Source organism: Embiotoca jacksoni, unplaced genomic scaffold (assembly GCF_022577435.1).
Source record: "Embiotoca jacksoni isolate LCO1_2020_lvr unplaced genomic scaffold, fEmbJac1.0.p SCAF_26, whole genome shotgun sequence".
NCBI classification, from domain to species: Eukaryota; Metazoa; Chordata; class Actinopteri; family Embiotocidae; genus Embiotoca; species Embiotoca jacksoni.
The window spans coordinates 1,442,385-1,456,989 of record NW_027185377.1 but is presented as its reverse complement, the minus strand read 5'-3'; the positions used below and the strand labels follow the sequence as shown (position 1 = coordinate 1,456,989).

Sequence of the window (14,605 nt, the reverse complement as noted above, 5' to 3'; positions counted from 1 at the left end):
GATTTGCAGCACATGAGCTCAAGTATGCGGTGAGATGCCAAAAAGAGGGAGGCCGCGGGGAGATGGGTAATCTGTGCCGGGACACTCCTTGTTCCCAGAGAAACCGGCCCGCCGCTGTGCAATTATCTCTCCTTCAAGAAGAGAGAGAGAGAGAGAGAGAACAGCTGAGGGAGGTAACACCGCCACGCCCGATCTGAGCACGCCATGCACCTCGTCACGTACACGTGTCACAGAAAAACCAGGCGTCGGATAATGAGCCCGGATGACAGGGGTGGAGGGGGGGAGGGGAGGGGGGGGAGTGGAGGGGGGGGGGGGTCCTCTAACCCACACATGCTGGAATTCCAACAATCCCAAATGTTCCTCAATGGAATTCCAGAGGAAGACAGATCAATCACAGAGGGAGGACAGACACAAGGAAGGACAGGAAGAGACAGCAACACCGGGAGGGGGGGGGGGGGGGGGGGGGGGGCTGGTAGCAGCAAGGGATTTGAAAATAACTCCAGCCACAAGCCCTTGGCTGTTCACCCTCCCCCCTCTACCCCCCCACCCCCCCTCACCCCTTGGCAGTTTGTGAGATACTCTACACTTCCAAAGATGGCAGCTCCTTTAGGTTACCAGCTGTCAGCTTCACTTCCTGCGCTGTCGGCTTTGAAGGATGTGAAGCGATGGCGTCGGGGTGTCGTCTTCGGGGTCGCCTCGGAGCGCCACTTCGGATATCGGGACGAATTCCAGAGACCGCGACGGCTTCGGATTCGACTCGGACACGAAGGCCCGAATACGTCGAGGGTTCATCTGCTTCGTTTTGCGGATGAAGGCGTCAAACTACGACTCGTCGCGCACGAAACCGCTTCAGATGCAAATTCCAGCCGCTAAAGATCCGAGTCGTTGATTGACGGTTCGTCTGACCTCGGCGGGTCAGAGGGGCGGAGCTAAACACCACGCCTCCATCCTCACTGCACACACTCCGGCTGCAAATGACGTGACGGCCGCACGGCGTCTTCAGAAGGACCTGGACCGTGTTCAGAAGCTCTGAACGTGTTCTTCACCTGCAGCTCGGCTGATTTCCTGTCAGGTGACGAGAACGCCTGGAATTCACGAACGAGCCAAACTTAAAACTTCCATCGCCGCTTCCCGGTCTTTCAGACGTAACCGTGACGACGTCGATCCACACGAGAAACTATTGTTGGACTTTTACACACTAAATAAAGACATCAATGGTTTACGGTGATCATCTTTAATATTCTGGTTTTTGAACGGTTTACCGTTTAGATTTCTCCTCGTTCTTCTGTTTCTGCTAATTGGAGCTGCTGATGGTTTTAATTCCACACGAAAATAAAACCCGTGTAAAACCTGCTGACTGCTGGGTAATTTCACCTTCAGACTGCTCTCATACAATTATCAGGTTTTTAAAAAATCCTAGCCGGAGAAAAACAGCCGGCGGTGCAACCACAACCACTCTCCGACATCGGCATCCAAATGTTGGAGAATAATTGGATTACGGTGTCGTTTCAAACCCAGACGGCTGCAGGTGATTCACAGAGCGGACGTGTTTGGATGATTTATTACAAACCTGGAATAAAAATGATGTCTGGATGTAGAAGATAAATATAAAAGAGTTCGTAGCTTCAGGTCTGTAAAATGGTTCTGATCCAGAAGTGTCTTCAGCTGCAATACCAGCGAGTGCCACTAGAGGTCGGCTCCAAAAAGCCTCCGGCTCCATAGACTCCCATTCAACTTCTCTCATCAAATCCAAAGTGAATAAAATGTGTCCATCAGTTATCTCGGTGTTGTTAGCTAAAGTCACTCCTTCTTATTAGTTTTCTGGAGGTCCATCTGAAAATAATCCCTCATTCATTAGAAAAGAAGATTCAAGAAGACCTGTTTTTGGGGGCGTGTCTGTTTGATTGACAGACCTGAAGGGACGTAGTATCGTCATGGTTTCCAATCAGATCAGTCAGATCAACCTCAAAATGATGTGAGAGTAGAAGGACGGTTTAATTTCACTGCTCAGCTGCTCGTCTTTAACCCACATTCGAACCGGAGTTATTTCTCCAGGGGTCGAGCAGCGATTTTAATTTGACTTAACTCTCAGCAGTGAGTGATTTTAATGCGGCCCGGAGCCCATATGTGAGTAATTTCTCACCCCCTCCCCGGTAATAATTACAGACTAAATTACATCCTGTCGTTCTGTGAACTCGCTGCTGCGATTTGAATCCGGTCTGTTTTAAAGTGAATCTACGACTGGAGAGAAATGAAAGCAGCGAGGAGAGCAACACCTGTAATGAGCAGCAGCTACAGGTAGGTGGTGCTGTTCCCTCTGAGCGCCTGGATTTGTTTGCATTTAGTCGGACTGTCACAGTAAAAGTCGCTGAAATATCTATTCGTAAGCTCCCGTTTGTGACGTCATCAGACTGTACGACGTATTTGTCCGTGACGATGCTAACTACGTCAGTTGAGAAGCTTCGAGTTCGGTGTTTTGGCCGAGCTGGGGATGCGTGAGTGGACACTAAACCCCGCCCACAGATAACGGACACATGACTGCACCACAGGCCTGTCAATCAAACAGACACGCCCCCAAAAACATACTTCTACACAACTACAATCATCAGAATTAAAATGTCCTTTAATATCAAAATAAAAGTCATTATTATTAATTAGAGAATATGAAGTTTTACGGTTGGAGGTGGAGTGAATTTAAACTCATTTCTTACACAAACGTTTGAACTTCTTCAATTCAATTTGAGCTCCATTTTGTTCTCAACCAAAAACTCAAAACAAAGATTTCAACCAATCGATTAATCGACTAATCGACTTCTGCTCTGAAGAGACGTCCTAAACCGAAGCAGATAAAAACGTACTGATCCCAGGACACCTGACTGCTCCACAGCAACAGGCTCTGACCATCAGGCTCCCTCTGCTACCTGCTCACCTCCCAGTGTGTGTGTGTGTGTGTGTGTGAGTGTGTGTGTGTGTGTGTGTGTGTGTGTGTGAGTGTGTGTGTGTGTGTGTGTGTGTGTGTGTGTGTGTGTGTGTGTGTGTGTGAGTGTGTGTGTGTGTTGTGCAATGAACCAGCTTCACTTTGGACTTCTTGGAAAACAGGTGAGGGAAAACAAAGCCGAGCTGCTTTCACTGCAGCTGTTTTTTTTGGTTGCTTTTTGTATTTTTCCCTGCAAGCTGCGTTTACTTGATGATCTGAGGAGCTGCAGGACGTTCTCCTCCACAGCTCGCGCTCCTGTTGCTGCGGGGTTATACAAGTTGGGGGTCAAAGTGTGACAGGCACGCTGCACCATCAGTGGACACCCAGAGGGTCTGACACGGATCCAGCTGCCTGCACAGAAACAGCAGCAGCTGCCGGACTTTAAAAAAAAAAAAAATCCCAGAGAAAAGCTGCGGTCCCTGAACGCACCACCACCTGAAAAGCTCACAACTAATTCTATTATTAGATTTTTTTTTTCCTTTTCTCTCCCATAAGCAGTAACAAATCTGCGTCCAATAAACAGTCAACCGTGACCGCTGACAGCTGCAGGTTGTCATGCCCCCCCCCTCGACCCCTCCAATCCACCACCACCCCCTCCTCTTGCACCAAACCGTGCAACATTTGTAGCCCTGCACGCGACACGGCTTTCAAGATTTTACCTTGAGCAATGTGCACGGGCCAATGTGCATCAACTCGTGCAGAGTTTATTATAAAGAGTTGCAGTGTCCTTGTCTGTCTCGTGACTGTTAAAGGCGCCCGACATCCCCCTGCCCGCGCGCCGCTAATAGCGTCAATATGAGTGAGTACACAAGAGCATCGTCTTACCAGGAACTGTGCAAAGGGGAAGATCTTAAAACAGGAAATGCAACTGACCCCTTCGAAGCCATGTAACTTTAAAATGCACTGGCCGCGCTCGAGCTGCAGCGGTGCATGTTGCAGCTCGTGCAGCCGTGATTGCATGTCGGTAGTTTTTTTTGCACGGATCGGGTTCATGTTCTTACCTCCCTTTGGCTGAGACATTTCCCCTTTGCTTTGATGAGGGGGAGGGGAAGCACAAAAGACTTTGCCTTCTTTCTCACTCCCTCCCTCCATCGCCCTCGCGCTGGAGCCTCAGCGGCTTGCTTTGCAACAAAAAGATGCAGAATACGAGCCTCGATCTTCATGCACTTGGAGCCTTTTTGCGTCCGAAGCGCGCGTGTCGGTGCACGGAGCGCCGGTACGGATGCACGGCCCCCGCAGGCGTCGGCAAAACGCGGGATTCTGCAATTGCGCTGCAAAGAATTCTCCGCAGCACTTACATGATGGGCCAAGGCTGGCAGCTGAAAGCTCCTAACTTGGATCAGTGCGAGCCCCTGCGAGAGAACGTTCTTCCTGCTTGGAGCGCGGAGGATTGTGGGAAGTGGAGTCCGGGCGGCGACACAAGAGTTCACGCCTCAGAGCTGGTTTGGAGTCGAGCTCTTTTTCTTTTTTCTTTTTTTTTTTGCACCGATGCACTTTTTTTTTCTACAACAGAACACGGAGGTGGACATTTAGTCTGAACCGCAGACCTGAAAGGGAAACAACAGGCTGAAATAAACCGGAATTATCCTTTAAAAACTTATAATTATGCTTACAACTATTATAATAATCCTATTTATACTACAAAAGCTGTTTTTCACGAGGTTTGTTCAGTCTAAAGTGCATTTTCCTGACAATATTACAGTATTTTCATGTCTTAATAAGAACAAATATTTTTTTTAACCCTTTTTTTCTTCACCAAACAGTTTTTTGTTACCTGAATTGAAGCTCTGAGGTCAGATGGGGTCGAACGTTGAACATTCAACATTTTTATGTTCTGTCTGGATAAATAAAGACAAAAAAACACTTTTTATTAATTATTTTTGAATATTTTACAAGTAAATACAATAAAGTAAACAAACAAAGTAAAATTGACAAGTAAAATATATATTTTTTAAAACATTTAGACACATTAAAGGGAAATATAACATGCTGAAATAAACTGGAATGATCCATTAATATTATTATTATTATTATTATTATTATTATTATAACCATATTTATACAAGAAAATCATGGTTTTTCATGAGGTTTGTTTACTTTAAAATACAATTTCCTGCCAATAATAAACAATTTTATAGATTTTAATGACAACAAAAATATTTGTCTTTTTTTTTCCACATTAAATTTTTTTTTTTACCTGAATTGAAGCTCTGAGGTCAGACGGTGTCGAACGTTGAACCCTTCTGAGACAAACTTAGATTTTTTTTTTGGTCATAAACACATCTCTTATTATTAATTGTTTTTCTACCTCTGAAAAATATAATAAAATTAATAAAAACAAAAACAAAAAAAATTGACCAAAGAAAAATTATTTTTACCCTAAAAATAATCACAACAATCAGGACTTTAGTTTTGAAACTTCAGTAAAAATCTTTATTGTCAGGTAGCTTTGATTAACACAGCAGTGAATCTAATAACATACAAACTAACTGATGAAACACTGAAACATCTACTGTGGTATGAAGGTGTATAAATGCATTTCTTTAAATAAATAATGAAGTAAAATAAAAATGTAAAAAGTTCAGCAGGATGAACATTTGGGGCCCAGTGAGCATCGATCGGATGATTTATTGATCAGAAATCAGTTTCAGAGTGAAGCAGAATGAGACACATTTCAACCAGCGAACCTTCGGATCGACGCTCGCCGGGCGATGGATGTAAACGGGGTTCAATAATAGCACCAATATTTAAGAGTTTAACAGAATAAAAGATCAGGCTGGTGATTTACTGTCAATAAATCCCATTAAAAAGGACCAAAACCAGCAAAGTGACTCTTTAAAAAAAAGCTCACAAATATATTGTTTTATTTTTGTTGGAGGAGGAAATGGTGCGTTTGTTGGGGACTATTTTCTGTGGCGGATGAATCTGGATGTAATATAGAAGGACAGTAAGAGAAACCCAGAGGAGCAACAAACCGTAGGAGACGTCAGTGTGATTTTCTCTGGTTGTTTAGTTGCCCGATGAAAACAGACGAAACATCGGATATGATCGAGGGTCAGTTCTTGGTGGTGATGAGGGTCTGGTAGAGCGGCTTCACCACGACGTGGAGGACCAGGGAGCTGTCGATGAGGTAGTCCGAGGTCCGGCGGTACAGGTCGGCCTCGGCCAGGAAGTCGCCGTTCTCCTCGGTGCTCTGGTGGAAGTTGTAGACGTGCTTCACCACCAGCTTCCCCTGCTGCTGCGCCATCACCAGCACCGTCTTCTGGAAGTTCACCCCGGCGAAGTCGGCGCTGGACGTGGCGGGCGTGATGATGATGCGCGGCCGCCCGCCTTCCACGCGCGTGGGCTGCATGGCGCCCGTCTCCGTGTACATGGACCTCATGCTGAGCGGCAGCCAGCGCGGCGAGAACAGGGCGTTCCACGTCACCCGCCTGCTGGCGTCGTGGCCGCTCGGCCCGAGCTGCGTCTGGAAGCTGGTGCTGCGGTCGTCCCGGGTCGGGTTGGTGATGATCCAGGCGGACCCCCACAACGGCGACAGGTAGTTCCGGGGCATGAACAGGCTGCAGTTCACGTCGAAGAATTTGGCCATCTGCATCGGCGAGGCCGAGTGGAACTGGTAGGACATGTAGAGCAGGTCGCGCACCGACTCCTGGTACCGGGCCAGCACCGAGGACTGGGTCTGCAGGCGGAACAGCTCCCGAGGGGGCATCATGGCGTAGCGCACGGCCCTCAGAGCGTTCTCCGCCGTCAGCCCGTCCGGCTGGTTCTGGAGGATCCAGGCCTCCAGCGCGGCGAACAGCTCCATCTCGCTCTGCAGCACCAGGTCGGAGCGCTGCAGCAACGACATGAGCAGCCGGCCGCTGATACCGACCCACTCGCCGCTCCGCAGAACCGACGACAGGTTCCAGGACAGGTACTGCAGGCAGCTGTCCCGCAGCGTGGCGTCCCCCGCCTGCAGGGCGTACTCATACCAACCCGCCACGTGGCCCGACGGAGACTCCCGGGCCAGGTTCTGGGTCATGTACTGGGTGATGCCCTGCCGCAGGCCCAGAACCTGGTACCGGGTGGCCAGCCTGTGGAGGGGCGTGGCCTGCTCCAGACGCAGGGAGATCTCGCCACAGTACAGATACCTGCACAGAGAGCAGAGCACGACTTCATCATCAACATTCAGCCGCACAGACGAGTCCACCGGGGGAAACAGCGACAGGAAGGCAGTTTGAATGAATGTGTAACTTTAACAGGGCAAACGGGAGCGGATCAAAACGAGGCCTGGAGCTGACGTCGTCAATCAATCGATACGTCTTAAATGTTGACGTGAAAACTTCGACAATTTCATTTGGGTTTTTTTCGTCTCTCTTCATGACGTAAGTTTTCGAGACGATCGGGTCTTTAAACACTTAATAAAATGGAAATGAATTTCAACCCGGATGAAGACGACAGGCGACCATTTCATTTCCTCACTTTGTCTTTGAAGAACTAAACTGATGATGTCATCTTAACAGACTCGATGGACTCCACATCAACACCCAGAAACAACTTCGAGAACTCATTTCTGCAGCATTGTGAGACAAAAACCTGCGACTGTAAACAGGATGTTTGGCTTTTAGTTTCTAGATTAAACTTTTTATCTTTAATAACATCTTGAACTTTTAATAAAAACATCTTTCAATTTGTGAGGAGTCGCTTCATCAGTCCAGGTAAAATCAGGTGTTTTTCAGGTTTTGATGAACCTCATTAACGTCTGAGATAAAAATGAATTCAGTTATTGATTATTGTTGCTATGGAGACGCCCGGCAGTCTGTCAGTTACTCTCATGTTGATCTCATTGATCGTCTGGTGATGTGGAGCTGCAGTTGCACAGCTGATCCCTCTAGAGGGCGCGCTGACCCAACAGAACCGGGCCGAGGGTCAGAACTCATCTCTGCTGGTTCCGGGATCCGATCCGCTCTCACCTGATGAACTTGTCGAACACGGCGGCGCAGTCGGCGCTCTCCTTCAGCACCAGCGTGCTGCCGTTGCGGCTCAGCAGCATCTCCTGGAACACGGCGCTCTGCAGGGCGAGCACCAGGCCGTGCACCTGCAGCACCTTCACCTCGTCGGCGCTCGGCGTCTCCACCCGCAGCGCCACGTCGCTGCCGTTCCCCTGCAGGAGCAGCGCCTCCAGCCGCTGCAGCAGGATCAGGGAGTGGCTGATGGTGTCGCCGCCTCCGCCTCCGTTCTCAGCACCCTCCACCTTCAGCATGCCTGGGTCCGCAAATAAATAAACAAATAATTCAACCAATAAAAAGTGATGTTGCTGGTGATTTTTTTTTCTTCTGAGGGCAGATGTGGGGCAGCATCGTCTGAATCCAGGCCATCGATCCGCCCGGCTGCACGCGCTCTCTGGATAATGAGGGATTGTGGGTCACATTTAATTAAAGCTTCGTCTCATATGAGCCCCCCCCTCCCCCCTCCTCCTCCTCCTCCTCCACCCCCCAGCATGCTGTCCCTGTAACTGTGAGCTTTGATTCATATGAATCCTCTTTATGGCTCTCGATTAAAGTTTGACACTTCCTGGTGAAGTGAACTCATCGAAGTTCCCTTTAAATCACAGTTCAACACATTATACCAAAACAAAGAGTCTGACTCCTTCAGGAAACACAAACGTTTGGACATGTTTACAGACTGAAAACCGTCTGCAGCTTTTACATGTAAAATGAAGCTTTAACTATTTTACATGAATTATTTGGGTGAAATATTTACGCTTTACTTAAAAAACTAAACTTCCTGAAATCATTATTTAGACTTGTTTTGGACTCATATCTGAACTAAGAAGCAACCTGCATTGTTTAAAACCATAATATCTTCATATTAATTTCCTAAATGAAACAGCAATTCAGCACTCGATGCCACAAACTTAACAAAACTATCGATTAAATGGACATAATGATGATTAATGTCTCCTTTATGATGCCCGGTAGCTTAAGAAAAGGATCAATTTAATCATAAAACACCTGCTGGTCTCTAAAGAAAGTCAGACTACAATCCTTTCAGCCAAGAAAAAGGGCAAAATCCTTCCGTGTCTTCTGACCGTCCTTCCTGCGTTAATCACTTTCGTAAATCATTTCTTGTTCAGCAGAAAGTATCAATCAATCAAAAGTTTTTGCTATTTGGGTGAAACAGCCCTTTAAATGCACTAACAGGTTTTAAAACAATCTTTGCGATGTGTTCTCGTGTTCTCGCCTGCAGGTGAACTTACCTGCAGCGCCGGCCGCAAACAGCTGCAGGCAGATGACCGCAAACAGCATCCCAACGTGAACGACCTGCTTCGCCATCCTCTCGGCTGCCCGTCCTCGCTGCCTCTGGACTCCCGCTTCCTGCCGGACCACCACCACGACCACCACGACGGGGGTCTGCGGGACTGAATGTGGGTCAGAGGGGGTTCTGCTTTCACACATCCGGCCCACCGACACCAAACGCCGCCATCGATCGGTGGGTGGGTGGAAACAGGCCGGGGTTGTTTCCATGACTACCGCTTTGATCCCAACTTTCCTATCCTTGGGTATCAGCGCGGTATTGATCCGGTGAGGGGCCTCGGACAGAAGAGTTATTTGATGGAACCGCAGGTGAGAACCGAGAAAAAGATGATAAAGGTCTGAAATTCAATGCATCAAAGTGAACAATTTAACTTCATTCCTTAACTTTAGCTTCTGTTTATAAATCAGTAAAACAGTTTCTCACTCAAACTAAACACCAATCAAAAGTTATTTTTACTATTAAACAGACGAAACTTAGAAGTCAAACATAAAATTATTTGGTCTTGATAAACTTCCAAAGATTAGAAACAATATCATAAAGAATAGAAACCAAAACGTGTGAAGTTTCATTTGCTTCTTTTATAATGGAAGTCAATGGGGATTTTTTTTTTTCACTGCAAAACCGCGAGTGACCACCAGGGGAAAAACTGGCAGCAGGACTGAGTAACTTCCATCATGTAACTTTTTGCTTATGAGAAAAACAAAAAAAAAGTTTCAGGTTTTTTTTCTGGAAGGTTTTTAACCTCATAGCAATGCATGCTGGGAAGGACAAAGCATGCTAAGCTGGCCTCACTCTGCTCTGTAGTTTTCTTTACTGCAATTATATCTTCGCTCGGCTACTCCGACGGGCCGACCAAAAGATAAAAGAAGTTATTTAATAGAACTTATGATGATATTTTACAGTGAATAAGATGAAAAAAAATGTTTTTCCCACATTTAAAGTCATCCAGATTCACTGTTTTACATCAAATTCTGGTAATTTGAGTTTCTAATTAATTAATAGAATGTCAGAATAAAAGCTGCTGTTTTAACAGTGTAATCGTCTTTATGGCGGGTTTATGTGGCTCCCTGTGGTGGCGGATGTCGGCCAGCTCTTCACGCTGCCGTTATGTGTGTCAATGTGTTCTCAGGTTGAGGACGTGTGCGTGACAGCGGGGCACCAGCGGTTCATCCACAGCTGCAGGCTGCAGCACGCTTCATTGGGACGGCGAGTAAGTTACACGATCAATAAACGGTTTTCATGAAACTCCCGTTCACTTCCTTTTAAAAGTCAGCAGAACGAGTCTGCAGCTGATATCTGAGGCTGTTTACCTTTGACCTTGTTGTCGACCCCGGAGGATGAGTTCCTCTCTCCCGGTGTGACTCTTTTCCACCTTTCTGTAACAACAATCCCAGCAGCAACCATTTAATTCCTCTTTACCCTCATTGGTGTCTCCTCAGGCAGAGTTTAGTGGCAAGTTTTATGATATCTCTCTTTAACTTCTGTTTCTCTTCAAATAAAACAGAGGTGAATGAAATGTCCTTTTCTTGTTCTCACAGGATTTAAAACTTCAGCAAACATTTCTTTCCACAAATAAAGTTCTTCAAAAGTAGAAAGTGAAAAGAAAATACGTGAGTGAAACAAAAAAAAAGTGCTTGTGTGATGTAAATGTACTTTACTTCCACGACACTACAACCTGCTGGAGTCAGAAAAGCTTCAGTCGAAGCCAAACTGTTCACCAACCGTCTGCAAACTATCAACTGTACTTACATGTCGTGTCCACTAGAGGGCAGCTCCTGAACTCAGGATCAGGCAGAGCTGCAGGTCACCGAGAATCTGTGGAGACACCGGGGACAACAATGGTGAAGTCATAGTCATCATAGTCAATCATTTATTGTTGGATTAAATATCATTTTAACATTTAATCAGGGTGAAATTGTAAATGATGTTTTCCTAGTGAAAGAAAAATGTTCAGAAATGTTTAAGTGGAAGACATTTTTATTAATAACCAAAAACCTGCAGCAATTAGAAAATTCAAATTTAATATGTTTGTAGCTTATAAAATGTAGATAATAATAAGTTTATAATTGTGAGAGCTGCATTTATATAATGCAGCCAAAATGGTTAAACAGTTCATGTGATTCACATGGGAACAAACTGTAGACGCTGGCGTCCACATCTAGGGGGCGCTGCACTGAGGGGTTAAAGTAACAGCTACATTTACAAGTAAACAAGAAAAAAAATCTTAAATAACACAAATGTTAAAGAGCTTTGACACTTTAAAGGTAAACGCAGTGGTCGTCCAATAAAAAGCAAGGTAACAGGTACAATTTAAAAAAAAGATTTTTAATTTAATGACCAAAAGAATAAACTTTTGGTAACTTTTGTTTTCTTGAGGTCATAAAGGTTTGTTTTTTTCTGGCGTCGGAGCATCGGCAGAAATAAACGTCATGTTTATCAGCCTCGTATTTACATCTCTAACTGTACATGAGGGGGAGCAGCATGAGTCACGAAGTGTTACTCGGGGTCATATGTTTTTACAAGAAGTCCAAATTTGGCCCACGAGCCGCTGTTTTCAGCCCATTATCTGTGAAGTGCTCGACCCCGATGTCCACATGGATGTGTTTTAATCTGCTGTAATCACATGATGTACTTTAATGATGACGTGCTTGTTTGCTTTGCTGCAAAATGTCAAAATGCGGGTCTGGAATAAATAAATGGAGCGTCGGAGCCAAAGAGGAGTCACGGCTTCGGTATGACTTGAACAAATAACACGGAAAAGTCATATTAGTGGTGGCGGGAGATGGAGTTACTGCTTACCGCTGCAGCCCTGCGAGATAAATACACCAATTATCTCATTAAATAATGTATGTAGAAAAAAAAAATATATATATATATTAAAAAAAAGTGATGTATGAGTTGCAGCTCCAGATTTTCTGCAGGTTTGTTCTGACAAACAGAGAAAACATGAAGTCACAATGTGTCTGAGAGACAAGATGGCGTCCGGTGTTTGTGTGGAGCTGCTGGTGTCCGAGCTCCTCAGAGAACCGAGGTTACTGAGGTGACCTGGCGAGTCCAGCTCGGCCCCTCGGCGTCCGTTCGTCTCACCGCCAGCTCCGCCGCCATCTTTTGGTCCCCTCCGACATGCTGCGTTTGTTTTCCAGCTGCAGACGTATGCAAATAAAGATGAGCTGTAAATCGGAGGTGTCAACAGACTCTGCAGGCGTCAAGTTGGCTGCATGAATTGTACGAGGCGACTGTATTTCAAGCTTTCTGGGATTATTATTGACAAAATGACAAAATGCTGAAAAATACAGTAAATTTCATAAATAACTGATTATTATTTATGGAGTAAGAAGCTACTCAGCTAGGCTAGTTAGCCTTTTAGCACATTAGCTTTTAGAAGGACTAGTTATGTTACTTTTTTGTCCTCTGTATAATATCCTATTTTATTTTATTATATTTTTTTTGGTTCGTAATTTAGTAAATTATGTTAAAATTCTATACAACAGGAAAAAAAATTGGTAATTTGAGTTTTGCTTAATTTATCAAACCCCATAAAATAAAACGTTCAGCCACTGATATGCTAACTCTTGCTAACATCAGCTTGACCTATAAATCCTCAAAATAAAGATTTTTAGCTCATAAAATTCAAACTCCAGTCATGTTAAGAAGACTTGGGGAAATAAATTCGCAGCCTTTCGTGCTTTATCATGAATACACTATTGCTGATGCTATAAAGGTCCCGTCGTGTCTCCGATCAGCTCTGGTTCTCGAACTGGGTTTCCGCCCATAAAAGGAGAACGTCTGTGTGCCGACCTCGGCGACGCACATCAGCAGGATCGTAAAGCAGAAATTTACTTCCTCTGCATTATCGGCCTCCAGTCCGACTGATAACAAGTCGTGTGTGTCAACAGACTTCAGATGAATTAGTTCTTCCGATCCGCTCGTTTAACGCATCGTTTGCTTTGGAAGCTTCGCCGTCGTCAACAATCCGTGATGACGGGCTTCCTCCAGGGTTTAGTTGAATTAAAGACACATTTGTCTCGTACCGAACGACAGCACGACTCCCGCGCTCATAATTGTGTTACGTTTCATCTGCTGGGAAGAATACAAACATGAAATTAGAAATCTGCTGCTGGGTGTCGTTATCCTCCGTTCCTGTAATGAATCAGACGTCCTCACAGACCAACAGCATCCCAGATCCATGATAAACAACTTATGTCTAATGCTTATGCTAATTTTAATAAAATCTAATTTTCTCCGTCTGTCTTCATTTTTTCTCTTGATGGTGTTTTGTGCATCAGATCCTGTTTTGATTGTTTAACGGCCGCCACGTCTCAGGATTATTTCAGGGTTGGTTCCATAGACTCACATTCAAAAGCATCAACTTCTCTCACAAGATACAAAATCAATTGTTTTTCCATCAGTCATTATGGTTTTTATTAGTTTTCTATCGGAAAATAATTATGTCATTAATTGTCCTTCAGACACTTTTCGGATCGATGGATTGATGGATGGAGGGATGATGGATGGATGGAGGGATGATGGATGGATGGAGGGATGATGGATGGATGAAGGGATGATGGAGGGATGGAGGGATGATGGATGGATGAAGGGATGATGGATGGATGGAGGGATGATGGATGGATGGAGGGATGATGGATGGATGGAGGGATGATGGATGGATGGAGGGATGATGGATGGATGGATGGATGATGGATGGATGGATGATGGATGGATGGAGGGATGATGGATGGATGGATGGATGATGGATGGATGATGGATGGAGCCAGAATAAGAAGTCTCTAATGTTCTTCTCCCAACATGGACGTTGGTCTGCTCTCATTGGTCGAGGATCTCCTTTGTTTACAGCTCAGTGAGTTACGTTACAAAACGTACGGTTCCTGTTTGCTTAAAGGCTGCAACACTTTCATAACCAAGCCGAGCTCGACACCCACGAAGGAAGCTGAGCCTGGAAACCAGCGGAGCCCGACCCAGATCCTCCTGCAGCGGCTCGGCGGCTGGTAATACCAGGCTAACGTCGTCCATCATCGTTTATTAATAATAACGCAGCTGATGTTTTCATAAGAAAAAAATAAAAGTTTTCCACCTGATTATTAATGTGTAAAACCTCCACCCTCTCAGCAGGGTTGCATAATGGTGATTACAGCTGTTTGGTACACAGTCTGGAATCAGAGTGTATTTACGTTGTCACTTTTCCAGCGTGAGCACACTTCACACTTAAACCCTCATTAGATGCTTTTCATTTTTTTCCCTCCCTCTCTCTCTCTCTCCGTTTCTTCTCATCTCTTTCCTCCCTCCTTCACAGATCAGTCCCCCCCCCTCCCT

At 45.4% G+C, this 14,605-nt stretch overlaps 2 protein-coding genes across 5 annotated transcripts in view; both read right to left on the bottom strand.

The window, feature by feature from the left end:
• The window catches only part of map2k6 (mitogen-activated protein kinase kinase 6), a 20,741-nt gene extending 16,416 nt beyond the window's left edge, over window positions 1-4,325 (bottom strand). Inside the window, exon 1 of the mRNA XM_069159971.1 lies at window positions 3,979-4,325. Coding sequence (XP_069016072.1) covers window positions 3,979-4,069 — 91 coding nt within the window. The 5' untranslated portion in view covers window positions 4,070-4,325. The remainder of the gene's footprint in view (window positions 1-3,978) is intronic.
• Window positions 4,326-5,366: 1,041 nt separating this feature from the next.
• Window positions 5,367-14,605, bottom strand: part of btbd17a (BTB (POZ) domain containing 17a) — a 30,046-nt gene continuing 20,807 nt past the window's right edge. Inside the window, exons 3-7 of one of the 4 annotated variants that reach the window (XM_069159964.1) lie at window positions 11,024-12,417; window positions 10,585-10,650; window positions 9,216-9,611; window positions 7,930-8,221; window positions 5,367-7,107 (exon numbers count right to left, since the gene is read on the bottom strand). In XM_069159964.1, the coding sequence (XP_069016065.1) occupies window positions 6,033-7,107; window positions 7,930-8,221; window positions 9,216-9,483 (1,635 nt within the window). In that variant the 5' untranslated portion in view covers window positions 9,484-9,611; window positions 10,585-10,650; window positions 11,024-12,417 and the 3' untranslated portion in view covers window positions 5,367-6,032. Of the gene's footprint in view, window positions 7,108-7,929; window positions 8,222-9,215; window positions 9,612-10,584; window positions 10,651-11,023; window positions 14,570-14,605 lie in introns of those variants that run through there. The other 3 variants (XM_069159963.1, XM_069159965.1, XM_069159966.1) reach the window with 3 other exon arrangements.